This window comes from Neolamprologus brichardi, chromosome 18 (genome assembly GCF_056152115.1).
Source record: "Neolamprologus brichardi isolate AB-2024 chromosome 18, ASM5615211v1, whole genome shotgun sequence".
In the NCBI taxonomy this organism is placed as follows: domain Eukaryota; kingdom Metazoa; phylum Chordata; class Actinopteri; order Cichliformes; family Cichlidae; genus Neolamprologus; species Neolamprologus brichardi.
In genome coordinates, this window is record NC_142121.1 from 8,545,673 (window position 1) to 8,572,222 (window position 26,550).

At 41.0% G+C, this 26,550-nt stretch overlaps 2 protein-coding genes across 2 annotated transcripts; one reads left to right on the forward strand and one right to left on the reverse strand.

Annotated features, from left to right (window-relative positions):
- Positions 1 to 10,211: 10,211 nt before the first annotated feature.
- LOC148097633 (tripartite motif-containing protein 16-like) lies at positions 10,212 to 12,394 on the reverse strand. The gene has a single exon (XM_087832266.1). It carries the CDS (start codon positions 12,392 to 12,394, stop codon positions 10,595 to 10,597), a length of 1,800 nt encoding a protein of 599 aa, XP_087688392.1. The 3' UTR covers positions 10,212 to 10,594.
- Positions 12,395 to 12,820: 426 nt separating this feature from the next.
- LOC148097634 (uncharacterized) lies at positions 12,821 to 22,771 on the forward strand. The gene is made up of 4 exons (XM_087831301.1): positions 12,821 to 12,854; positions 13,657 to 13,704; positions 15,912 to 16,484; positions 20,634 to 22,771. The coding sequence occupies exons 1-4, from the start codon at positions 12,821 to 12,823 to the stop codon at positions 22,769 to 22,771; spliced, it is 2,793 nt and encodes a 930-aa protein (XP_087687427.1).
- Positions 22,772 to 26,550: the final 3,779 nt, after the last annotated feature.

Consider the following 26,550-nt stretch of genomic DNA (forward strand, 5'->3'; position numbering starts at 1 on the left):
AGTAGTGGTAAGACAATCACATGACCACTTTAAGACAAAGCAACAAGGTGATATATACCAGTTTTTAAATTGTGTTGATAGGCCACGTAAAACCAGAGTCATGATAAACAATATACGTGTGTTTTTTCCTGAATAGTTTTGTCACGTTTACTGTCTAAGGACAGCGCAGCGAGCACTCTCTGCTTATGAGCAAACAAAAAACAGCCTGGTCGTGTTGGTGTAAAAATGCACCGTCGACCAATCAAAAATGATATGGCGACATGACGTTTGGTTGTTTAGGAAGACGGGGAAGATTTAAGAGTGACGGAGAGAGAGAAAGACAGCAGAAAAAGAGAGAGAGCGAGTTTTGAGATGTGAGAGATTTGTGACGTTTAGCGTGTTTGGATTGTGTAGTTAATGTGTTGTCTTGTGTAGTTAGTGTGTAGTGTTGTGGACAGTTTTGTGTTGTGTGTCAGAACAATGAGGCGACTGCTGTCTCTGGGTAGAAACAGGAGTGATACACCTGCTGCTGTCAGACCTGCAGGTATCAGGCTGTGATGTTCTCCTTTATAGTGGACAGAAATGATTTTTTTGAGTGGCACAAATAATTTGTGGCATCTTACTGAATGCAGAACAGCTGATTGTTCTGTAAATAGTCTGAATGTCACGGTCGGACGGTCCTTTCCGGACGACTCTGCTTGTGTTTATGTTTTCTGTGTGTGTTTGCTTCTCCCTCTCTCCCTCCCCGGTCCCCAGGGCTGTTTACGGAAGTGCGCGCCGTGGGAGAGGCGTGTCCTGGCGTCTGTCGTCATTGGGAGTCCCTCTTCGCTGTTGCTGGCCCACCTGCAGCTGATTACCTGACCAGCCGTTGGTAATCATTCCTCCCGGCTAGACAGAGGTATTTAACCTGGACTCGCGGCGACAGTCGACGTGGGATTATTACTCCGAACTGGTATAGTCCGTGCGAGCAGTGTGAGCTTGTTATTCGGCTAGCGTGTGGCTAACGGTGGGTTTTCCTTCTTCCTCCAGGAGGGGCGAGCGGAGAAGCGAGTTGGGGAGCACACACACTAAGGGAGTTACAACACGGAACGCACTGGGAGCAAGGGACGAGCACGATTGGAAAATTGCACTTTTGAGTGAATTGTTGGACTTGCCTGTCTGTTTCACTGTAAATAAACGCACTGTGTTTCTGTGAAGAAGAACCGCGCCTGGGTCCCTCTTTTCCGTGACATCGAAGTGGTTATTTCAAAAAAAGGTAAAAGGCTGCAAATAACTTTGTTGTTTGCAAAACTTGTGCATAAGATTTTAAAATTGACAATTGCATTTAATTGCATTTAATGTCATGAAAATTATGAAATATGATTCAATAAACATGTTTGTGGTTGTTACAGTAAAAAATATAACCTTTTCTACTCAGATTTTGTTTTCTGTCTGATTTTAGATCAATTGTGCTAATACGGTTTGTCAAAATGAAAACATAACTGTAAATTCAGACATGTGAGGTTGTGCTGAAAAGAATGAAACCAAACAAGGCAAAGCAAAAAGTTTTTAAAGGTAAAATGTGGAGGGAAAATCAAAAGTAGTAAAAAATGGCCAATTAAACCCTGGACCCCAGAGGGTTAAATGTTTGTTTTTTAAAGTAACACAATAGTTACTTTTCAAGTAATTAATTATTTTTAGAATATTGTAACTCAGTTACTTTTTTGAAGAAGTAACTAGTAACTATAATTAATTACTTGCCCAACACTGGGTAACAGTAAATAATAAATGCTGAATCTTTTTAAGCAGTACACAAAATCGATAATGCTTGATATGTTGAGGCAGCAGCCACCCAAGATAGTGTGAGTCTGTAAGTACCTGCGTGCACACGTGAGTGTGTGAGCGCTGGTATTCATAAGGTTTCTCCATGCAAGTGTCTGATAGTACGTATTCTGTCTCACGGGTATTTCTGAGGCATGTTTTTTATACGTTTGTTATATGACAGGTCAGAGTCATTTGTTCTGTAAGTAATGGGATCAACGTTTCAATGAATGGGTCTATTCCTGATCTTCTAATGGCAAACCTGCCATCTAGTGGGTTAACGGGGAAGCGCCAAGTGAGGGGATGAGCAGGAGTTTCTCTCCCAGCGCTCGACAGGGAAGGTCCATTTCTCTGTCTCACCTCCTACAGGAAATGAGGCTCACCAGCAACTGCATTTACACCATGTTGTTTAGACCCATCCTGATACAGACACATCTGTGAAGGGAGGCACTAACAGGGTTTGTTTGATTTACAACTTTCAGTAAAAACTGCAACCTACTTAAAGTTTGATAGCTGCACTTGGTGTTTGGACATTCTCAGACAGGTTATTTATAGTCTTATTTATTTATATTTTTAAAATTTTGAGTAGGTCAAAAGTTCATTGTAAATATTGTAAATTTAGTTGTTTTTAACATGAAACAAATCCATCCTGGCGCTGTTGGTGTTTCATCAACAACCATAGATCCTTTGGTCTGTTTATTGTGTTACTTCTGACATGTCTCACACCTTCTTATCATATTCTTTATCTCTCTGTTCATTCCAGGACAAAAGACCGTCTCTCTTGCCCTTCTTTTGCATTTCTCAATTGCGAGATGGCCTTCATGTATTCTGGTAAGCATCTCTTGCCTCGTTGTCTGTGGAATGACGATTTTGTCCTGCTTCAATAGCAGTCCATTGACTACACTCAGTTCTCCTCTAATATGGTAGAAGAGTGGACACGAGCCAACAAACATCCATTTGACATGCTTTCCATAACATGTTGCAGTTCTGTGTCTTGTGCAGTCTCGTCAGTTATTTGCTTAGATTTCATGTCTGGCACAGGAAGTTTGGCAGAGACCATGTTTATGTGAGTCTGAATGTCTTCTTCTGTTGTGCTCACCATGCCCCCTGTGGGTGCTCGTAAGAGTGCATCTGCAATTATCAGGCGCTTTCCTGGCGTGTAAACTAGCTGAAAGTCACATCTCTGCATTCTCATTATCAGACGCTAAATTCTTGGCGTCATTTCATTCAAGTTCTTCTTGATGATAGATACTAGTGGGCAATGATCTGTTTCTGCAGTGAAAGAGGGTAAGCCACATACAAAGCTGTGGAACCTCTCTAAGCCAAAAATAAATAAATAAATAATTTATATAGCATCTTTCATGACAGAATCACAAAGTGCTGCACATAAGATTACAAGTCATAAAAAGATTTAAAAACGACTAAATAAAACAGGCAAAAAATGAACCAAAAGCAGTTTTAAAAAGGTGAGTTTTGAGTTGTTTTTTAAAAACAGCTACTGAGTCCACAGTTCTTAATGTTTGGGGGAGAGAGTTCCACAGTCTCGGGGCCACAGTGGCAAAAGCTCTGTCACCCTTAGTTCTCATCTTAGTCTGTTTTATAGCAAGTAAGCCCTGATCAGATGACCTCAGGGACCTGCTGGGGACATCGGGCTGTAGCAGATCAGAGATGTAGGCTGGTGCCAGTCCGTGCACAGCTCTGTAAGTCAAGACCAGGATCTTAAAATGGACTCTAAATTCAACAGGAAGCTGAGATAACAACGGTGTCACATGTGAGTACTTGGAGGATTTTGTCAAAAGCCTAGCTGCAGCGTTTTGCATGCATGTATAGCAATCTGCAGTTCAGAGCGAGATAAAATCGGGCTTAGCTTAGCCACATTTCTTAAGTGATAAAAACAAGACCGAACCAGAGATTTCACGTGCCCATCCAATGTGAGAGTCGAGGCAAAAGTGACACCTAAATTCCTGACAGAGGATTTAACATAGAGTGAGAGAGGACCAAGGGCTTTCAGTATCTGCCATAAAAATCTATCAGGGGCGCATACGAGGACTTCGGTTTTCCCCTCGTTGAGTTGGAGGAAATTTGCAGCCATCCAACGTTTGATCGAATCTAAGCAATTATTCAGACGCTGAAGCTTAGATAAATCCTGGGGCTTAAAAGAAACGTACAACTGAATATCAAATTCATTCTCACGTTATGAATTTTTGCAAGCAGAAAAGAAAGAAAATTTCACTAATTTCACTAAACAATGTCACTAATGGTGTTGAACAGCACCTTAGGATTGCCTCTGCTCTTTGTAACCAAGTGTGAGAAATGGGCAGCTCTCGCATCTCTGATCGCATTATTAAAAGAAGCTAAAAGGTCCTTTAGATAGAGGAGGTGAACATTTAGATGAGTTTTCCTCCACCTGTGCTCCGCTTTACGACAATCACGTTTTAGACGATGAATACTGTCATTTGGCCAAGGAGGAGATTTGGAGGCAGAAACACTCGTCTTAAACCGGACAAATTTCATATCAAATGGAAAGGCAACAATTATTAAAAAAGACTGGTTGAGAAATCAAAACCATTTTTAAGGAGATAGCTGTAAGTTAAAAGCATCCACAAATTTCTCCGCTGTGGAGGAGTTTAAGATGCGAGAGCTAACCATCCGTCTAACGGGGGACAAAGGCTCATTAAAAGACAAGTTAAAAACAATAATGATCAGAAATATAAATGTTCTCAGAGCAAATGAAATCAATATTAAATCCAAAGTAAAAACAAGGTCCAGTGTGTGAGCTTTGCTGTGTGTAGGACCGGACACATGCTGAGCAAAATGAAAAGAATCCATAATGTTCATAAAGTCTCTGGCGAATGGGTCGGAGTCATCATCAACGTGAATGTTAAAGTCCCCAACTATGAGCACCCGAGACAGCTTCATAGTAGCGGATAAGAAGTCACTGAGCTCTGATAAAAATAACCTGTTAGATCTATTAGAACCTATTAGGTGGACGATACACCACAGCACAGCAGAAAGGATCCTTGTTACCAATTTTAAGCAGCTGCAGCTCAAACGAAAGAAAATGTCCAATTTTAACGGAGCGGCAGGAGAAACGGTCCTGGAAAGCCACGGCAAGCCCACCACCCCAACCAGATAACCGAGGCCGGGTAATAAAAGTATAGCCATCCGGGCAGAGTTCAACAAGTGACGAGTAGTCTACATCCCGCTGCCAGGTCTCAGTCAGGAATAAAAAAATCCAGTTTTTTAGATAATATAAAACCATTGAACAAGAATGATTTATTAGACAGAGCTCGAGCGTTAAAAAGCGCCATATTCAGTGAGCTAGAAGCCTCATTATTTGCAGAGGCTCGAGTTAAGGGACATAAATACACAGGGTTCGAGCCGTCACGCTCCTAGAATCAACTCACCGAGGGAAGAAAATGCCAGCCCGAAGAAGAGTCTGGATAAACCCTCCAAAGGTGGCACGGTCTCAAAGAGCCGGGCCCAGCGTATCCAAACAAGGCTGTGGAAAACAAGTCCCCCTCCATGGAGCTTTTCTGAACACAGGAGACAACGCACGCTCGACGTCGCTTACCAGCCAAACCCCGCCGCCAGTAAAGCCTGAGCTTTACCTGAATACCTCCTCTTCTCCCTCTCCTTCTCCGTGGTCTAGAGGAACCACCGAAATCGCCTGACGAGGCTCCAGCTAATGGAGGAGGGTGGAAAATGCCGGAGGACGACGAGACATCGTGAGGCATCATAGAGGATCGGATGGATAGCAAAGCCAGGCAATCATACACCAGGGCAGCTAATACATCATTAAAACTGAGTGAGCACAGAAGAGCAGAAAAAATAACACAACAGTAGTAGAGCGTGACAAACTGCACCCAACTACCAATCATTGCTTCTCAGTTTGAGTGTAAATGACACTCACTCTCTGTCATGAATCTGGATGCGTAGGCTATAAGTTTCCAGTGCTCACCTTCAGCTTGCAGAAACACTGCACCAAGATGCAATCCATCTTTTAAGGCATTAGTCAATGGGAACTTTTTTGTCTCCAGTGGGAAACTGATTTGCAGTCTGTCCATACAGAGAGACCAAAACAAGCCAACACAAAACAAGCAAACACAACACACACAAAAGCCCAAAGAAACAGTCCAAATTCTATCATCGAAAAAGTGCAACGTGCAATGGCAACAACGTTTATGGTTTAGTGCAGGGGTAGGCTACTCCAGGCCTCGAGTGCCGGTGTCCTACAGCTTTTAGATGTGTTCTTGATCCAACTCAGCTGATTCAAATTGCTAAATTAGGATCAGAATCCCTGAGCCAAGTCTCTGTGAATGCCATCAGACATGTGTCCCTGTAGTCACGTAAATGTGCGACATTCAAATTCAGTTCATCCAATTTACTCCTCAGAGACTGCACATTAGCAGGATTATTGATGGCAAAGGAATACGATTGTATCATATTTGCTTCCTCAGTCCTCAAAAGTGTTCCTGTGATTAGAGGATGATCCAGGGCTGGAAAACACTGAAGGGTAAAAAGAATCCAGAGATGGGCAGTTCCACAGAAGCTTCAAAAGAAACTCCCGTGAGTACGTAATTGTTTGTGAGTGTCAATGACACCAAACAACTGTCAGGATTGCCAATAAAACCATGCAAAATAAAAAACCCATCTTCGATAAAAGATGCGTGGACTCAGCACCCAGTCCATGAGTCATTGGAAAGTGGCTTAGGCTCCCAGCAAGCCGAGCAAAAGTGTGATAAATTGGTACAAACCATTCAGAGTGGAGAAAGATCTTTTTCCCTTAGACTCTGGAGACAAAGGCATCTGTCAGTAGCCCTCGGTTAAATCCAGTGTCTTGAGAAAGCGAGCAGTGCCTAACCGTTCCAGGAGTTTCTTGAGTCGGGGCATTGGGTAAGCATCAAACTGAGACACTCATTCACCTTGTGGTAGTTGACAGAAACAAACAGACCCATCTGTCTTCACTTACAAGAACTATGGGGCTATACCACTCACTGTGCGGCTCTTTTATTACTCCCAGCATCAGTATTTCAGCCAATTCTCTCTAAATAATTTGTCTTTTAAGTTCAGGTAACCAGTAGGGCCGTGAACGCAGCGTCACACCAGGGCGGGTTATAAAATGGTGCTCTGTGAGAGCTGTACGGTCGGGCAGGGGGAGAACACATCTGCAAAAAGCTGCTGCAACGCAGCAACATCTGCTCTCTGGACCTGCGTGAGATGGTCATCACAGTGGACAACGCAACTGAAAAATGACAACACATATTAAAAATGTATGTAGCAGTCTCATCTGCCATATGTTTGTTTATATACTGACCAAGAAACTCTCTCAGTGTTTCTGTTTGTTTCCATCCTCACAGTCAGTCACAGCCATCACACAGCATCAGGAAACATCTCTATGATTTAGAAAAGAAAACAGTCGTTCTAAACACAGTGACAGAGGACTGATGACTTCACTAATTGTACACATATGTACATGCACTGTGTTGCATAGCACAAAAAAGACTCAACTTATAAAATGTATATTTCATTGGAATTAAACAATTTCTGACTTTGGGACTGAAATTGAAGGCTTTCACATCCACGGTTGATCACAGAGTCAAAGTCCTTTATACACAGTCCTTCAAGTACAGATAATACAGGAAGATAGAGATCCTAAAAACACAGTTAAAGTAGCCAATAATGTGTTACATATAATTCATTTTACGTTTATGTTGAGTTTTAAAATGTTCTCTGCAATAAAAGTTGTTACTCTCTGAAAAACCATCAGAGCTTCAACACCTGGTATATTACTCAGTAAACAAAACCAAAAAGTTAAAGGCAGACATCTGAAAACAAGACGTCACTGATCAACAACGTGACAGAACGAGAGTCAACAGTTTACTGTCAGTCAGAGTTTGATCATTAACAGGGAGCAGCAGGGTACAAAAGTCACGCAGAGTAGGTGAAAGTATCCAAGTACATGTAAAACTGTCCTTTATACTTTCAGGGACTTTAATCAATAATCATTTTTTCTACTTATGTGCTGTTTTGCACTTCTTGCAGCTGAAATTGTGGCACAACCTTCAGGTTAAGTTTTAAATAAAAAAAACAACAACAACTTGTTTTCCCCTCTCACAAAAAGCAGCTGTTGCTCAGCGCCACTTCAGATGTAAATGAATTTTTAGAAACTCAAACAAAGTCAAGTTTCCAGAAACTGTAACATTTTTTTCACTCCCATTAAAAATCTCACAGCCGCTGATATTCATCTGTGAACATTTGCTAACCAGTAAAAATCGAACTATACATGCTGCTGGTCAGTTCAGCTCCATCTTCACCAGTTGTGACAGTTAAAATGATGCTTAGAGGTCAGATATGACACAATTTATCACATTCATGATTTTTCCTGTGGTGAGCAAATCCACACTGTGATTGAATCTGTTCTTTTAGAGAAAAGGTATAAATGAGGGGTGTCAAACATAAGGCTCGTGGGTCAGATTCGGCATGAAAAATTCTCCATCTGACCCGCTGGATGGCTCTTTCAGTCGAGCATATTGCATTAACTGATTAAAGATACACAACTATCACTTTTCAAAAGACACGGACAAGTCAGCCAGTAATGGGAAACACATGATGCATTTAAAGTTTATGTTCAACTGTAAAATCTTCTCTGTAATGTAAATTGTTCTGCTCTCTGACAAACCATCAGAGGTGCAGCACGTGTATCATTTGGTGTTTGAAGCAGAAACAAAAGCAAAGAGTTAAAGGAAGACACATTTGAAGAAGAAGGAAAATGAAAACAAGACGTCACTGAGCAACAACCTGACAGAACGAGAGCCAACAGTTTACTATCAGAACTGAGGCTGATCATTAACAGGGAGCAGCAGGTAACAAGGTCATCAGCAGTGGAGGAAAGTATGGAAGTAATACTCAGCTTCATATTTGAAGATACTCGAGTATCTTAGCTGCAGGTCTGGAACAATGGTTTTATTTCCTTTCCCATTAAACATCTCACACAGCCCCTCATCTGTGACCCTTAGCAAACCCACTGGATATCTACCTGTACATAAAGGAGATCAGATCAGTTCCATCTAGACCAGCTGTAACAGGAAAATGCTGCTTACACTTTGATGCATCACTTTCAGTTTGTCATATAAGACAATATATCAGATTGAGGCATTATTTTCCTGCAGTGAGTAAATCTACTTTGTACTTTACTCTTTTCTTTTAGGTAAAGGGTCTAAACAGTACTTGTACACTGTGGAAATCCCATAAGAACGTCTCCTGAACTCTGAAAAATAACAAAACAAAGACTAAAAGGAGGTCATGGGTGCTGATGATGATGATGATGATGAGGAGTAGCATGCATTTAAAAAGTGACTGATGTCCTAGAATACAACAGAACAGTGTCTCTACAAACTTATGAAAACATGACAGTCTTGCATTAGTTTGTATTCTTATGATTTCAAAAAACGAGGGAAAAATCTCCTTGAAATCCACAATTCCTTTTTGTTATTTCTTAGTGTGTGACGTATTTTATTGCCTTTATGATTGGTGCAAACAGTTTCCTGATTCATAATGGAAATAGATTTTAGACACAGGAGGAACACGCAGTGATCAGCAGGAGCAGCTTGGAGTCCAGTCTTCTTCACACTGAGGAGGGACATATATGCAGGAACAGTTGTCATAACTGTTACAACCACCAGATGGCGAAAGAGTCCCACTGCAACTTTAAGCCATGAAGGATGTGTCTTGATGTTTGCTTGTGATAAATCTGCTTTATGTGAGTCTTTTTCAGAAAGTAACAGTAATATGTCTGATTATATGTCTTTAATCAGTAAAGTCTCGCTTTGCTGGAAATAAATCAATAATAAAATTGTAAACATGCAGCTGTATGTTAGAAGTCAAAGGGTCCTTAAGTCTTCTGTAAATTGACGGGGATCAAATGAAGGACACAAGTATCTGTTCTTACTCTAATAAATGCTGCTTTAATATCCAACAGACTATTTTCCTTCCTCATCAGCAGTAAACAGCTCGACTCCGTCTGTGCATTTGTGAAATCTTTGAACACAACAGAAAGTGACCTTTTAAACCTGCGACACTGATGCTGCATTCAAGGACCATTACAAACATCTGAAAGGACTTAAGAACATGAAGAAAATGTGACTTGTTTCTCTGTAATGAAGTTGTTTTAGTGAAGAAAGTTGAAAGGTCACAGAGCGACTGCTGAATCTTCTGCTCTAAACATGAACTCTGAACTTTGTGATGCTTCAGGAGGAAAACTGCTTCAGTTATTCTCTCAGATTAGTTTCATATTTTCTGCATCAGATTTGAGTGAGATCCTGGAATGAAGACAGAAGAAAAGACTTTGTTCAAAGTTTGATTTATAGTCAAACCTTCCAGTTTATTCACACAATAAAACATCAACACAATATATGAATTCATTCATTAAAATCACAGTTTTTCCTCATTTGTTTGATGATTTTGACAAAAACAAACACAAACACACACACATGGTCTGCCATACTCATGAAGAGAAATGTCGACATTTTTCAATACAAATATTCCAGAAACATTTAGAGGATAGAGAAGTTTACATTTTCATGTGGAGAAATATTTTAGTAAATCAAAATGATGATGAGCAGTGATAGCCTCCATAAACAGTCACAGGAAAGATCTCCTTTAAAAACTCAGAAACATCAAGAGAACAACTAGAAGATGTGGAGGTACCACCCATAATGTTTGACTGACAGCTGATCTCTGTGCAAAAATGATGGAGAGAAAATAAAATGAAACTAAAATACAAATTTAAACCCACAATATGAAAGACTTCAGTCTATTTGAGCTTAATCAACTCAGCAGAGTCTCCATTTTGCCAAACCCAAAGTCCAGCATAGAGCGGCTGAGTGAATGTGGTCTGGACTCTGTGGAGGAGAGTCATGGTTTCAGAGACGCTGTAGAAGGACAAAATACCTGCTCTGTGATCCAGGTACACTCCTACTCTGGAGGAACGAGGACCTGAGACATGAGTTTGGATGTTGTTGTACCAAAATGTATAACTGTTGTTGTTACAATATAATGACCAAGATTTGTCATTACGTCCAAATCCACATTCATTACCCCGTCCTTTTCTGCTGATATTCTTGTATGCGACTGCTACATAAACTCCTCCCCCTCTCCACTCCACCTCCCAGTAACAACGTCCAGTCAGACTCTCTCTACTCAGGACCTGACGCCAATAAATGAATCTGTCTGGATGATCAGAATAAGTCTGTTGTTGATTCACTGCTGTTACTTTTCTGTTCCCCTCTGATAATAACAGCCATGTGTTTGCTGTGTTTGGATCCAGTGTGATTTCACGTGAATATTTTAAGAATCCAGCTCTGGTCTTTGGCTCTGGTGGATCTGACAGTAAAACATCCACTTCAGTGACTGTCAGTGAGATGTTTGTCCATCCCTCTCTCAGAATGTCCTGTAGTTTATCTCTGACCTCTGACACAGCTGCTGTCACATCCTCAAAGTAGCTCAGAGGACGGATATTGATGCTGGATGAGTCTGTAGACTCACTGAGTGCTGACAGTGAGGGGTAGTTGTGTAGAAACTGGATGTGATCCTCTGTGTGTGAGAGCTGCTTCAGCTCAGCATCTTTCCTCTTCAGCTCAGTGATCTCCTGCTCCAGCTTCTCCTCAAGCTCTTTGACTCGACTCACTTCAGTTTCCTGCTGGGATCTGATCTGCTGCTTCACATCAGAGCTTCTTTTCTGGATGAGATGGATCAGCTCAGTGAAGATCTTCTCACTGTGCTCCACTGTTTGATCAGCAGACTGATTGATGGCCTCCACCTGCTGTTGAAGCAGCTTCACATCTTTCTCTCTGTCCTGGATTCTCTGCTGGATGTTTTGTCGACTCACCTCCAGCTCTCTCTGCCTCTCAGTCCTTTCTGCTGCAGCTGAGACTGTGTCGTGGCCTTTATGTTCATCCACAGAGCAGAGATAACAGATACTCTGCTGATCAGTACGGCAGAACATCTTCATCACCTCATCATGACGAGAGCAGATGTTCTCCTGGAGCTTCTTGGAGGGCTCCACCAGCTTGTGTTTCTTTAATGCAGCCACATCATAATGAGTCTGAAGGTGTTTCTCACAGTAAGATTCCCGACAGACTAAACAGGACTTGAAGGCTTTCATTTTTCTTCCAGTGCAGACATCACAGGCCACATCTTCAGGTCCAGCATAGCAGTGATCAGCAGGAGCAGCTTGGAGTCCAGTCTTCTTCAGCTGCTCCACTAAATCTGCTAACATGGTGTTTTTCACCAGGACAGGCCTCGCTGTGAAAGACTGTCTGCACTGAGGGCAGCTGTAGATTTTCTTCTTTTCCTCTTCATCCCAGAAGCTTTTAATACAGTTCATACAGTAGCTGTGTCCACAGGGAATAGCCACCGGATCCTTCAGTAGATCCAAACAGATTGAACAAGAGAAGGTTTCTCGGTCCAGCTGAACTCCTTTCTGCGCCATTTCTCCTCTCAGTGTCAGTGATTGTGTAAGTTTCACTTCCTTATTATAGAAGCTGTTCTGACGTCTGATCTGAACAACATGTGATGGGGCCTGCCAACACATGTTGGTTACACCCAACTTCATAATGTAGATCTAAAGGGGAGGGAACACAGAAAGATATGGACAGACAGGAGGTGCTTAGCTAGAGAGCAGGAAGAAGAGGAAGGGTTTTCATGCTGTGATTCATTCCAGAAAGCGGGGAGAGGCTCTGTGTTTAATTGTTTTCTGTTCAAACCTTTAACTAAATAATATAAATGTCAATAACTGGATGCCTCTCTATTCTTTATGTTAATCTGCTAAATGAATAGTTTCTGTTTCTTTTAACAATTCAAATAGCAGAAATGAACAGCTGACAGCTTGTCAGACTCAGACTGTAAACCATAGAGACAGTTTATATTTACATTTAGTCAGGGCAGTGCAGAGATGTTTAAAGGGGCGGGTGCTCACAGTTAAAAAGGGCTCATAGAAGCAGGCTGAAGAACAACAACCCACATTCATCAAGAATCTAATATGGAATCGCATCACACTATATCACTGTCATCAGGTGGGCACGATGCAAAGCAAACGTAGCCTATTTTTTACCTGATGGGTACAATGTTGCTGTTTGGGGGGTTGCTTCTGCTCTTGCTGCTGATAGTGCTGGAGGGCAGCGCTGTGTTGATCTGAGACTGTAGAGATTAAACAGTCCACAGGAGAGAGGGTAGCTGATTAAACAAGTGTTATGAGATAATAATAAAACACAAAGATTGGTCACAGCGCTTGGAACCATAAGGTAACAAAACTGTGGGAAATAAACTAAGCTCTGCCTGTGAATCACTCTTTGCCTCTCTTCTTCCTTCCATCTCATCTCATCTATCACATTCCACTTGCTGTCCGTATGAGAATGAGGCACAATTTGCTATTGAATTCATCTATTATTTAATTATACATTTTAACAACTCTTGCACCTAATCCATAATAAAGCAATGATAGAAAAATGTTATGGAACCAAAACTTTGTGTTTATTATGTCTGTGAAGGTTCTCAGTCATCCAGGTCATCGTAGTCAAAGGAGCTTGCAAAGAAAAGCGTCTGGACTTCTTTAAGTTGCTTGAAGACGTTTCACCTCTCATCCGAGAAGCTTCTTCAGTTCTAAGGTCAAATGGTGGAGAGTCCCAGATATAAACCTGGTGGGAGTTTCCCCCCACAGAGGGACAAAAGGACCCCCTGATGATCCTCTAATCGCCTGAGCCAAGGTGTGAAACTGGGTGTGGGTCCCAATCCGCCAGAGTTTTGGGTGAGTTCATTGTTCACTCATTGTTCCTGTGCCGACATATCAGACGTTAAAGTGTGTTTCTGTGTCTCTAGATTCCCCAGACCCATCCCCGTGTTTCCCCGTGTGGAGTGTGGAGAGAGGTCGGCGTGGACATGTGTGGGATTTCCCTTTTTTCCTGGAACCCCGCCCCTCACGTCTTGTAAATAGCACAATTTCCGCACTGCCTGTAAATAAAACTTTCTCTGTTAAATCACAACCCCGGAGTCCTGCGTGTGGATCCTCAGAGCAACCCGTGACAGTCCAGCAAGAAGACCATAAAAATTCAGAAGAAAAGCAACAAACAAAATCCAAACTGAAAAACAGACAAGGTCACAAAGAACAAAGGATAACTGAAACTATTTATACAAATATAGGCTCTTCTTCTTCTTCTTCCTTCATGTTTAACGGCAGTTTGCATCCAAAGATGTTGCGCTACTGCCATCTCCTGGCTTTTACTCTTACTTAACTTCCGAGTCCTCAGATCCTCTTGATGAGACCAGTATTTCTCAAAAAACAAAAAACCACCCCTTTCCCTTCACCATGACTTAACTGATTAACCACTTTTTCTAACATAACTTCCATTCCACCACTCATTTCAACCCTCATCACCCTCCTGTGACATACTTCCTACAACTAATAAGCACATGTTCAACCGTCTCCATAGCATTACACCAATCACACAACCCAGTCGGATGTTTCTCCATCCTAAAAAGAGCACCATTTAGAAAGCAATGACCTGTTCATATTCTACTTATAATAACCTCCTCCTGTCTATTTAACCCACTACTCCTCTTAAATTCTATTGTGTTTTGTACCCTATATAAATGTTTCCCTTTTGTTTCATTATCCCATGCCATTTGCCAGAAGTTCTTACTTTCTGTCCAAACGATACTTTTCCCTTCAGATTTTGACAATGGTATCTGTACATCTAAATCTACTTTTGTGACAGCTGCTTTAGCCAAAATATCGGCTCTTTCATTCCCCAAAATACCTACATGAGCTGGAGTCCACATTATTACTATATGTTTATTTTGTTCAGACAATCTATGATAAGCAAAAAGAAGGCCATACAAAATTTGCTTACTTGTGTTTCCTTTTTCAGTACTTAATAATGCTGACAATGAATCACTACATATTATCACTTTTGAAATTCTGCTGTCTTCCACCCATTCTAAAGCCAACAGTATGGCATATAACTCAACTGCATATGTACTCAGAAGATTTGATGTTCTTTTTGCAATCTTGATACTTAACTCTGGAATTACCACTGCTACCCCTGTTGCTTCAGTTCTGGGATATTTTGACCCATCTGTTTACAACTGTAAAAAGTCACTATATTTGCTCTCCAATCGGTTATAAAATTATTGACAAATATCTGTTGTAAATTTCCTCTCTTAGTATCCGTTAATGATCTGCCTACTTTAATGTAATCCCATGTCCATGTGGGTCGTAAAGGCCACAACACTGTCTGACTGAAGTCTTTGTCATACACTTTAAAAGCTCTCACTCTATCATCCCCAACCCACCCAAAACTATTTTTAAAATCCTTTCCTCTTTCCCAACAATTATCTAGCACTTTATTAACAGGATGGTTTTCGTCATGACCTTTCAAATGTATCCAATAGTTAACCATCAACTGTTGCCTTCTAATATACAGTGGCATTTCTCCTGATTCCACTTGTAGAGCACATATTGGCTTTGTTTTAACTGCCCCTAAGCAAAGTCTCATTGCTCGAGCTTGGATTACATCCAGCTTCCCTATATACCACACACCCATAATCTAATCTTGACCGAATTAAAGTAACATAAATACTTTTAAGTGCATCAAAATTGGCACCCCATGTCAGCCCTACTAAACACCTCATAATATTAAGAACCTTTTTACTTTTCCCCATAACGTGCTCTATGGGATTTTCCCAAGTTAATCTCTTATCAAAAACCACACCACATATATATACTAATTAATACCCATTAGGGCTAATAAGGGGAATAGGGAAAGACTGTGTACACAGGTGAGACTAATCAGGATTAATTGTAACCTATCAACTCAGGTTACAGCTCCACAGTCTATTCAGCCACTATCTCCACCCACTCATATCTCAGGAGGGGGATAGCCCTACTAAGACTTTTGTGTTTCTCAAGACCTGGCCTATTTAGAGACTGTTGCTCCAGGGCCTACCCAGAGGCTGGGTTTCAGCCCTCAGCTAACTCTGGACGCCTGGACATGAAGAAGCCAGCGCAACCTGTTTTTCCTGGGAGGAGAGAAACAGGTTGCTGTCTCAGTCTTTAATCCCTGCTGAAAGCTCAGGGGAGTTAACTCTGCCACCTCCATTCTATGCTGGTAGCTCTAGTGAGCTCATTCAGCCAGCTAAGGACTGCATCTTGCTGTTACTGCTTGAGCAGAGCCACTGTCCTGTGCAGCTCCAATCAGCTTCGTCTCTGCCAGAGGTCTCCAGGCCTGCTGGTCCTGTCTCGTCTCCGCCAGAGGTCTCCGTGCCTGCTGACCCAGAGCCTGCCTTAGCTGGAGGGTCCGTGGGCTCGTTCAGCAGCCTGCTTCCACTGGAGGGTCCGAGGGATCGCCTCAGCCGTCTTCAGTCTCAGCTGGAGGGTCCGAGGGATCGCCTCAGCCGTCTTCAGTCTCAGCTGGAGGGTCCGAGGGATCGCCTCAGCCGTCTTCAGTCTTCGCTGGAGGGTCCAAGGGTTCCATCCAGCCTGCAGAGCCACCACCTGCTCCATTGTTTGCGGCTGCCACGCCCTCGTCTGGCCCTGCCTCGTCTGGCCCTGCCTCGTCTGGCCCTGCCTCGTCTGGCCCTGCCTCGTCTGGCCCTCTGGTTGGCACGCCACCGCATCATTCACGTCTGGCTCAATGTTGGCCCCCTCGGTCGGCCTCCTGAACAGCTTGGACTCCTGTACTATCAACTCTAGTTTGGTTAGGCTCCGGTTTAGTGGCTCAGTTCCTATGTTCAGAGTTTTGTTTTGATGACAGATTTATTCTTAATCTTTATCCTTTGTCTCTCCACATTCTCCTTTTGTACCTTCGCTTCGTTCTTCTTTGTGAAAGAGGAAGCAAGGGAGAAGCCACTCTCCCACCTTTGACTCGCCACCATTAGTTACGGCCACAAGGTGACCTCCTCCACAGCCTTTTCCTCCACCTGCTGCCTCTGTCATCTCCCACTATTTGAGACAGAAGCAAGCATGTGAAAATAAAAGGTTTTGTTTTGTTCTGCATGTCTTAACAGTAAATTCAAAGCTGATTTGAGAAAATTTGTCTTTAATTCAATTCAATTCAATTTTATTTATATAGCGCCAAATCACAACAAAAGTCGCCTCAAGGCGCTTCATAGATACAGAGAAAAACCCAACAATCATATGACCCCCTATGAGCAGCACTTTGGCGACAGTGGGAAGGAAAAACTCCCTTTTAACAGGAAGAAACCTCCAGCAGAACCAGGCTCAGGGAGGGGCGGGGCCATCTGCTGCGACCGGTTGGGGTGAGAGAAGGAAGACAGGATAAAGACATGCTGTGGAAGAGAGACAGAGGTTAATAACAGATATGATTCAACACAGAGAGGTCTGTTAACACATAGTGAGTGAGAAAGGTGACTGGAAAGGAAAAACTCAATGCATCATGGGAATCCCCCGGCAGCCTACGTCTATTGCAGCATAACTAAGGGAGGATTCAGGGTCACCTGGTCCAGCCCTAACTATATGCTTTAGCAAAAAGGAAAGTTTTAAGCTTAATCTTAAAATTAGAGATAGTGTCTGTCTCCTGAATCCAAACTGGAAGCTGGTTCCACAGAAGAGGGGCCTGAAAACTGAAGGCTCTCCCTCCCATTCTACTTTTAAATACTCTAGGAACAACAAGTAGGCCTGCAGAGCGAGAGCGAAGTGCTCTAATAGGGTGATATGGTACTACAAGGTCATTAAGATAAGATGGGGCCTGATTATTTAAGACCTTGTATGTGAGGAGCAGGATTTTGAATTCAATTCTGGATTTAACAGGAAGCCAATGAAGGGAAGCCAAAACAGGAGAAATATGCTCTCTCTTTCTAGTCCCTGTCAGTACTCTTGCTGCAGCATTTTGGATTAACTGAAGGCTTTTCAGTGAGTTTTTTGGACATCCTGATAATAATGAATTGCAGTAGTCCAGCCTGGAAGTAATAAATGCATGAACTAGTTTTTCAGCGTCACTCTGAGACAGGATATTTCTAACTTTAGAGATGTTGCGCAAATGGAAGAACGCAGTCTTACATATTTGTTTAATATGTGCGTTGAAGGACATATCCTGGTCAAAAATGACTCCAAGGTTCCTCACAGTGTTACTGGAGGCCAAGGTAATGCCATCCAGAGTAAGAATCTGGTTAGATACCATATTTCTAAGCTTTTCAGCGCAGAGTACAATGACCTCAGTTTTATCTGAGTTAAGAAGCAGAAAGTTAGTGGCCATCCAAGTCTTTATGTCTTTAAGACATTCCTGCAGTTTAACTAATTGGTGTGTGTTATCTGGCTTCATGGACAGATAGAGCTGGGTGTCATCTGCATAGCAGTGAAAATGTATGCTATGTCTTCTAATGATGCTGCCTAGGGGAAGCATGTATAATGTAAACAGAATTGGTCCTAGCACTGAACCCTGTGGAACTCCATAATTAACCTCAGTGTGTGAAGAGGACTCTCCATTTACATGCACAAATTGGAGTCTATTAGATAGATATGATACAAACCACTGCAGTGCAATACCTGTAATACCTACAGCATGTTCTAATCGCTCTAATAGGATATTATGGTCAACAGTATCGAATGCTGCACTAAGGTCAAGAAGGACAAGCACAGAGATGAGTCCACTGTCAGAGGCCATAAGAAGATCATTTGTAACCTTCACTAGAGCTGTTTCTGTGCTGTGATGAGCTCTGAAACCTGACTGAAACTCTTCAAATAAACCATTCCTCTGCAGATGATCTGTTAGCTGTTTGACAACTACTCTTTCAAGGATTTTTGATATGAAAGGAAGGTTGGAGATTGGCCTATAATTAGCTAAGACTGCTGGGTCTAGAGATGGCTTTTTGAGTAAAGGTTTAACTGCAGCCACCTTGAAGGCCTGTGGTACATAGCCGATTATTAGAGATAGGTTGATCATATATAAGATCGAAGAATTAATCAATGGCAGGACTTCTTTGAGCAGTTTTGTAGGAATGGGGTCTAAAAGACACGTTGATGGTTTGGAGGAAGTAATTATTGAAGTTAACTCAGAAAGATCGATTGGAAAAAAAGAGTCTAACTTAACATCAATGGAACTAAGAGTAGCTGTAGATAATATTACATCTGTGGGATGATTATTGGTAATTTTTTCTTTAATGATAAAAATTTTATTTGTGAAGAAGTTCATGAAGTCATCACTAGTTAACGTTAAAGGGATGGTTGGCTCAAAAGAGCTCTGACTTTTTGTCAGCCTGGCTACAGTGCTGAAGAGAAACCTGGGGTTGTTCTTATTTTCTTCAATCAGTGATGAGTAGTAAGCTGTTCTGGCTTTGCGGAGGGCTTTCTTATAAAGCAACAAACTATTTCTCCAGGCTAAATGATGATCCTCTAAATTTGTGACACGCCATTTCCTCTCCAGATTACGAGTCATCTGCTTTAGGGTACGTGTTTGAGAATTATACCACGGGGTCAGGTACTTCTGATTAGAGACCTTAGTTTTCACCGGAGCTACAGTATCCAGAGTCGTACGTAGTGAGGAGGTGAAATTATTAACAAGATAATCGACCTCTGTTGGGGTAGCGTTCAGAAAGCTGCTCTGCTCTGTGTTGGTACAGGGCATTGACGATGATAACAGTGGCTGGATTATATTCTTAAACTTAGTTACAGCGCTTTCAGAAAGACATCTACTTTGATAAAGTCCACTCTCCACTGCTGCGTAATCAATTATTGTAAATGTAAATGTTATCAAGAAATGATCAGACAGGAGAGGGTTTTCAGGAAACACTGTTAAATGTTCAGTTTCTATGCCATATGTTAAAACAAGATCTAGAGTGTGATTAAAGTGGTGGGTGGGTACTTTTACATTTTGAGAGAAACCAATTGAGTCTAACAACAGATTAAATGCCATGTTGAGGCTGTCATTTTTAGCATCAACATGGATGTTAAAATCACCCACAATAATTATTTTATCTGAGCTCAGAACTAAATTAGATATAAAGTCTGAGAAATCAGACAGAAACTCTGTGTAAGGCCCAGGTGGACGATAGATGATAACAAGTAAGACTGGTTTCTGAGTTTCACAGCTGGGGTGGACAATGCTAAGCATCAGGCTTTCGAATGAATTAAAAGTCTGTCTTGGTCTTTCATTAATTAATAGACTGGTGTGAAAAATTGCAGCCACACCTCCCCCTCGACCTGTGCTTCGAGATTTCTGGTAGTTAGAATGACTCGGGGGTGTTGATTCATTTAAACTAACATAATCATCCTGCTGCAACCAGGTTTCTGTAAGGCAGAGTAAATCAATTTGTTGATCAATTATTAAGTCATGTACTAACAGAGACTTGGAGGAGAGAGACCTAATATTTAATAATCCACATTTCACTGTTTTACTCTTTGGTTCAGATGTGGATACTGTATTGTTCTTTCTTTGTAAATGTTTAAGTTGTTTGTTGCTGGTATTTAGTTTGTTTTTTGTCTTTTTGGAAGCAGACACAGTCTCTATGGAGATGGGTTTTTGGGGGGGTAGCAGGAGGAGAGAAGCTGCAGAGAGGCGTGTAAGACTGCAACTCTGCTTCCTGGTCCCAACTCTGGATAGTCATGTTTTGAGGGGTTTAATAAATTTGTCGATATTTCTAGAAATGAGAGCTGCTCCATCCAAAGTGGGATGGATGCCATCTCTCCTAACAAGACCAGGTTTCCTCCAGAAGGTTTGCCAATTATCTATGAAGCCCACATCGTTTCTGGGACACCACTCAGACAGCCAGCAATTTAAGGAGAACATGCGGCTAAACATGTCACTCCTGGTCTGATTGGGGAGAGCCACTTTAACTGGAAGTGGTAACTGTGTCAGATCATATACCTTTTGGTTTTACTGTGAATGTGGAACAAATGCCAGCAACAACTGGGAATAATATTACTAATATTGCTACCAGTGTAAAATTAGACTGGTCAGCATGTAGTGAAGATGATTTCTTAGCTTATCATAGTAATACCGATATACATCTGAACAACATTTCTTTGCCCAAAGAAGCTATTTTGTGCAAGGATGTCAACTGTAAGAATGCTGTGCATAAACATTTACTCTGCTCCATGTATGATGATATAGTGACTGCTCTGTATGAAAGTGGCACACTGCTTGATAAACAATATAAGCATAAGAAACCTAACATCAGACCTGGCTGGAAAGAACATGTATCCATGTATCATGATGAAGCTCGCATAGCTTATAAATGTTGGGCCATGGCTGGAAGACCTAAACAAGGCCCAGAATTTGAACAGAAAAAATGTGCGAATGCCAGATATAAGTACGCTGTTCGCTTTATAACTAAAAATGAGCAAATGCTGAGAGCAGATTCTTTGGCCAGGAAAATGCTGTGTAATAATATGGCAGATTTTTGGAAAGAGGTGAAAGCTCTTAATAACTGTAAACCATCTCTACCATCAACTGTTGAAGGTGTTTCTGGGGCAGATAACATTGCAGCATTATGGAGACAGCATTACAGTGCGTTGTTTAACTGTATAAAAAGTGATCCATATGAGGACAATCTTGACATGAGTAATGACACAATAAGTGTCAGGACACATGAAGTATATGAAGCCATTCATAGGTTGTCTGATAATAAAGCTTCTGGTTTGGATCACATCACTGCAGAACATTTAAAACATGCTAGTTTAAGGCTAGCTCCTCTTTTAGCACTCTGTTTCACTGGGTTTATGATTCATGGCATATTACCAGACTCAATGCTGTGTATTTTACTGGTACCAGTTATGAAGGACAAAGCTGCAAAAGTGAGCTGTTTGGATAATTACAGGCCAATTGCACTAGCCAGTATTTTATCTAAGGTGTTAGAAAGAATCTTGTTTGACAGAGTTAGTGTGTTCATCTCTTCTCTGGATAATCAGTTTGGCTTCAAACCAAAGCACGGCACTGACATCTGCATATATGCACTCAAGGAAATAGTCAGTTTGTATAGGGCTAAAAATTCATCTGTCCTCATGTGTTTCATTGATGCCTCTAAGGCTTTTGATCGAGTGAACCACAGAAAACTTTTTGATAAATTGAAGACACAGGGGGTTCCTCAATACATCGTGAGGATTCTCTCTTACTGGTACGCTCATCAGAACATGCAGGTTAAATGGGGAAGCAGTATTTCTGCCCCCTTTGGTGTCAGCAATGGTGTCAGACAGGGTGGGATTTTGTCTCCAATTTTATTTAATTTATATGTTGATGATTTGTCCATACAGCTGAGAGCCTGTAACACTGGGTGTATATTAGGTAAAACATTGATAAATCATCTTATGTATGCAGATGACCTGGTTGTTTTTAGTCCAAGCAGTGCTGGATTACAGGATCTTCTTAATGTCTGTACTGAATATGGTGTGCAATATGACATTGAGTACAATGCTGCTAAAAGTGCTGTTTTGATATGTAGAACCAAGCAGGATAAACAGCTAAATTACCCTTTGTTTAAACTGGCACAAAAAACTCTTGAAGTTCATAAAAAGGTGAAATACCTTGGTCACTTTATTACTGAGCAAATGAATGATGATGATGACATGTACAGACAACGATGCAAGCTCTATGTGCAGGCAAATACTATTGCACGCAAATTCAGCTTTTGTTCACTTCCAGTTAAAGTGGCTTTGTTTAAAGCGTATTGCACACTGCTATATACTGCCCCCTTGTGGTCATCCTACAAACAATGTAGCATGCTGAAGCTGCATGTTGCATATAATGATGCGATGAGAATCCTTTGCAGGATACCTAGAAGTGGTAGTGCCAGCCAGATGTTTGTAGCTGTGGGTGTTTGGACTTTTAAAGCACTTTTAAGAAAGTTAATGTTCAATTTTAGAGAACGACTGGATGGTTCGAGTAACAGTATAATTTTAGCACTTACAGATCCGACAGTGAGTGGTTCCCGTTACTCATCCAGTCTGAGAAAGCACTGGTTAAAGTGTTTGTGTATTTATTGATTTATTTTAAGTAATTGTGTTTTATGTATATTATGGTTTTATATTTTTACAAATGCTTTATATACTTATTTATATACTTATATATATTTAATGGTCTATACCTTGTGTTGGGGGGGGGGGGGGGGGGTTTCTGTCTTGTTTTTATGGACATGAAGTCTGCCAATAAAGATTGAATTGAATTGAATTGAAATAAAAAAGTGAGATAAGAGCCCAGACAAAATTCTTCGGGAGGTGTAGCCGTTAGGGGTAGGGTGGGGTGTGGGGGGTATTTTCAATCCATAGCCATAACTAACTAATTATATATATAATGTTTAACCTGAGTAGCAAAAGAGTGCAGGGGGGTTGAAAACAATAAGCCAGGAGTTAGCTGTGCTCCTGGACTCTATCAAGCCTTGACCTCCCGGTCAGCTATTGCGCTGGTGGATAACAGAGCTCTCCGAAAACGTGGAAGCACTTTTGCAAATATGTGATATTTTTATAAATTAAGTAGATATTTGAACTTTACACAGCTACATTCTCGCCTGAAAATATCTTAAAAGGTTATTTTGTGACCCAGAAAGGGTAGTCTGGGGAAAAGGAGGAGGGTGGTCATTAGAGCCTGTGCATACTTGTAAACGCAGCAATGGCAGAGGAGCGCGGCTAAAAAACTTATTACTTTTTCTGGGTCACAAAATAAACTTTTAAGATATTTTCAGGCGAGAATGTAGCTGTGTAAAGTTCAAATATCTGCTCGATTTATCAAGACATCACATATTTGCAAAAATGCTCTGACGTTTTCGGACGTCCATTTTTTTTTTCATGCTTTGTGGCAGCTTTTGAACATCTGTGGCATCTATTAATGTCAAATCTAGCCTTTATTTAACAACATAAGCAATCTCTATGTTACAATAATTGCACAGCCATTAAGGATAAAATCAGTTTCTGAAAACTGTTCTGCTTTTTCTCCCTCTGCTTGCTTCTTACTGTCTTTGAGGCTCGGGATCAGCACTCCTGTTGTTGGACAGAAAGACATCAACTCAGTGGTAAGTATTTTGGTTTTCCAATATATTAGCAACTGTCAGTGACATTTATATTAATCAGGCTGAACTTTAATCATACTTTAGATCAGCCTGTTTTACTTATCGTTTTATTCGTGCTTTGGTTTGGGGAAGTTGTTTCTTTACTGATCTTTTCCTGTCTTCTGTTATTAGACTTGAGATATGACTGCACTATGCTGTTGCTGGTGACTCCAGTTAATTCTACAAGACATGCTGTGTAAGTAAACAAACAACAACAGTTTGGTCTGCATTTCTTGAAAGATCACATCCCCCAAACTTAGTTTAGAGGGTCTACACTGTATATAGTGAAGTCTGCAAGTTTTCTAACAGCAGAATTTGTTTTGTTCCCAAATCATTTTGCACATAATTAGAATGAAAGTTATTGGCCATGTTTGCATAGCCCTTTTTAAAATGATGCTTTCATGGCATTATTGTGTGTCGGGTGGGGGTCAGGGCTATCCAGACTGACAATTGGGACATTGAATGTCACCTCTCTGGTGGGGAGGGAGCCTGAGATTGTGTAAATTGGAGTCTGTTTTATACCAAATGCAGGAAAAAAATGTTTTAAGAAAGCAATTAAGTTCATGTTCCAAAAAATATGATTGTTTGCTCGCAGGACACCAGGAGAGATGAGTCCTCCGTCACAGATGGTGTGGTCAGTGAAGATGGTCGCCTGCAGGTTCAAGCTCATTGCATCTCCAACCCACATCCACTGCCACTGTACTTAAGGGAAGTTAAAGACCTTCTTCTGCACTTACATTTGGATCACCTCGATCCATGACAGTCATTCGGGCAGTAATGCCTGGACTGGAAACAAGCCATCCTTAAAACATTACAACATTCCAGCTCCTGTGTTGGAATGAAAAACAAATGTGTTGTTTAAATCAGAGACTGCACTTGTGACAGAACAATAAATATTTTATTTTGATTATATAAGTAATGTAAGTACAAAACAAACTTGTGGTAGGCCTAAACTTATTTTCAGAATAATTACATCTGAGACTTTGTTTCATTGTAAGATTATAACAGTGATGGCAATATAATTGTTTGTTGTTCAGCAGAACAGTGTCCAGTATGTTGGCTGTTATACTTTGTTGTGTTTGAAAATAAAAGTTGGGCTGATTTTAACATCATTACAAAAAGTGTTGTTAATTATTTTTAATCATATTCAGGTTACCACAAATAGTTTTTTCATTTAGTTGAACTTGAAATGTTTGTCAGTAGGTAAACAATTAAAATTGTACAGTCAGAAATATCAAGTTATTCTTAATACTGCAGACTTGCAATGTGTAAGTTGTCCTAACAGTCATCTTAAGTAAGCTTTACTTAGTTTTCTTGAGGCAACGAGTTTCCTCAATTTTTTTCGAGTTCTGGGAACTAACAAGGCTGTACAGTGTACTCAAAATGAGCCAGGTACAGCGTGTGGTGGTGGTGCACATGCATAGACCATGGTGTGGTGGCAGGTTGAAAGGTTGTGGTGGTGGATGCATGACTTGTCTTAGCAGTAAAAATCCATCTGCAACTGAACTTGTCTCTCAAGAGTGACTTATAATTTACTGTGATGTTCAGAAGCTGGCCTCTCAGATGACTCCATCATATCCAGAATTCTTTTCTTCATCTGTATGTCCACCTCTGCAACATTACGCAAATGTGTTTCAGTTGAAAGTCTTCTTTTAAGTCTGTCCTGTCTGTAGCCCTTGAGGTTTGCCTTGACAAAAGGTAGAATAATGAAAAACAAATTAACCACAATAAATGTTCAAAATAAATCAGTGGTGGAATGCCAAGATGAATATTTCCTTAAGTGCTCCACTTAAATATTTTAGGTTAAGTGTTCTCTTTTCCTATACTTTTAAGTCTACAACATTGTTGAGGTAGGGATTCAACAGCAACACAGTTACACTGCAGATTCAGATGAATATAAATGTGTCATTATGATGACTTGGTATAGGTTAAGCTACACAGTAGTTAAAGAAATGAAGCCGAGCTGTATCATTACTAGGTCAAACCTAAAGGTGCTAAAGGTATCCATAATTGGGCTACTGAAATACAGTAGGGCATTGGTTTATACATGTATGGTAGGCTAACCTTATTTCCCCTGACAAGTCTCCCAGTCCACATTTTCTTGTTTTTTTTTTGCTGTTTCATATTCCAGTGTGATATTGAGGAATAATTCCACCTCACTGTCTGTCACATGTACGACTCAGTTCTGCTTCTATGCGATGTCTTATCAGATTTTGTGCTTTTTTACCAAAATGTGCTATTTGGCTATACTGATGGCAAATTTTTCTATTTGTTGTTATTGTTGTTGTTGAAATAAAGTTGTAAGTAAAAAAAAAAGTTGCGCTGTCTAACTAAGGCATGAGTGTAAGCGTGATTGTGATTTTGTTCGGGTAATAAAAGGTAATAAGAGAGATGTAGAGCGGGCAGAGGACTTGGCGAGAGCAGGAGAAGGCAAAAGGGAAACGCGCGTATGCGTCTCCCCGCCCCCCAAGCGAGGGCCGTGGCAAAGAGTTTGTGAGGGGTTCGAACTGGCGGCGCTCTGCACCAGAGGCTTCCGCCACATGTCATACGCCAAGCGGCCGGCCGAGAGATCGATTGAAAAAAAGGCCATTTATCTTTTCTTCTTCAGCCAGCTTTTTTTCTCATTGTTTTTACAAAGTACACATTAAGCTTCTTCTGCAATATTCTTACACACTAATTACACATGGAAACCTACACTGTACAATGGAATATTGTGTTTCA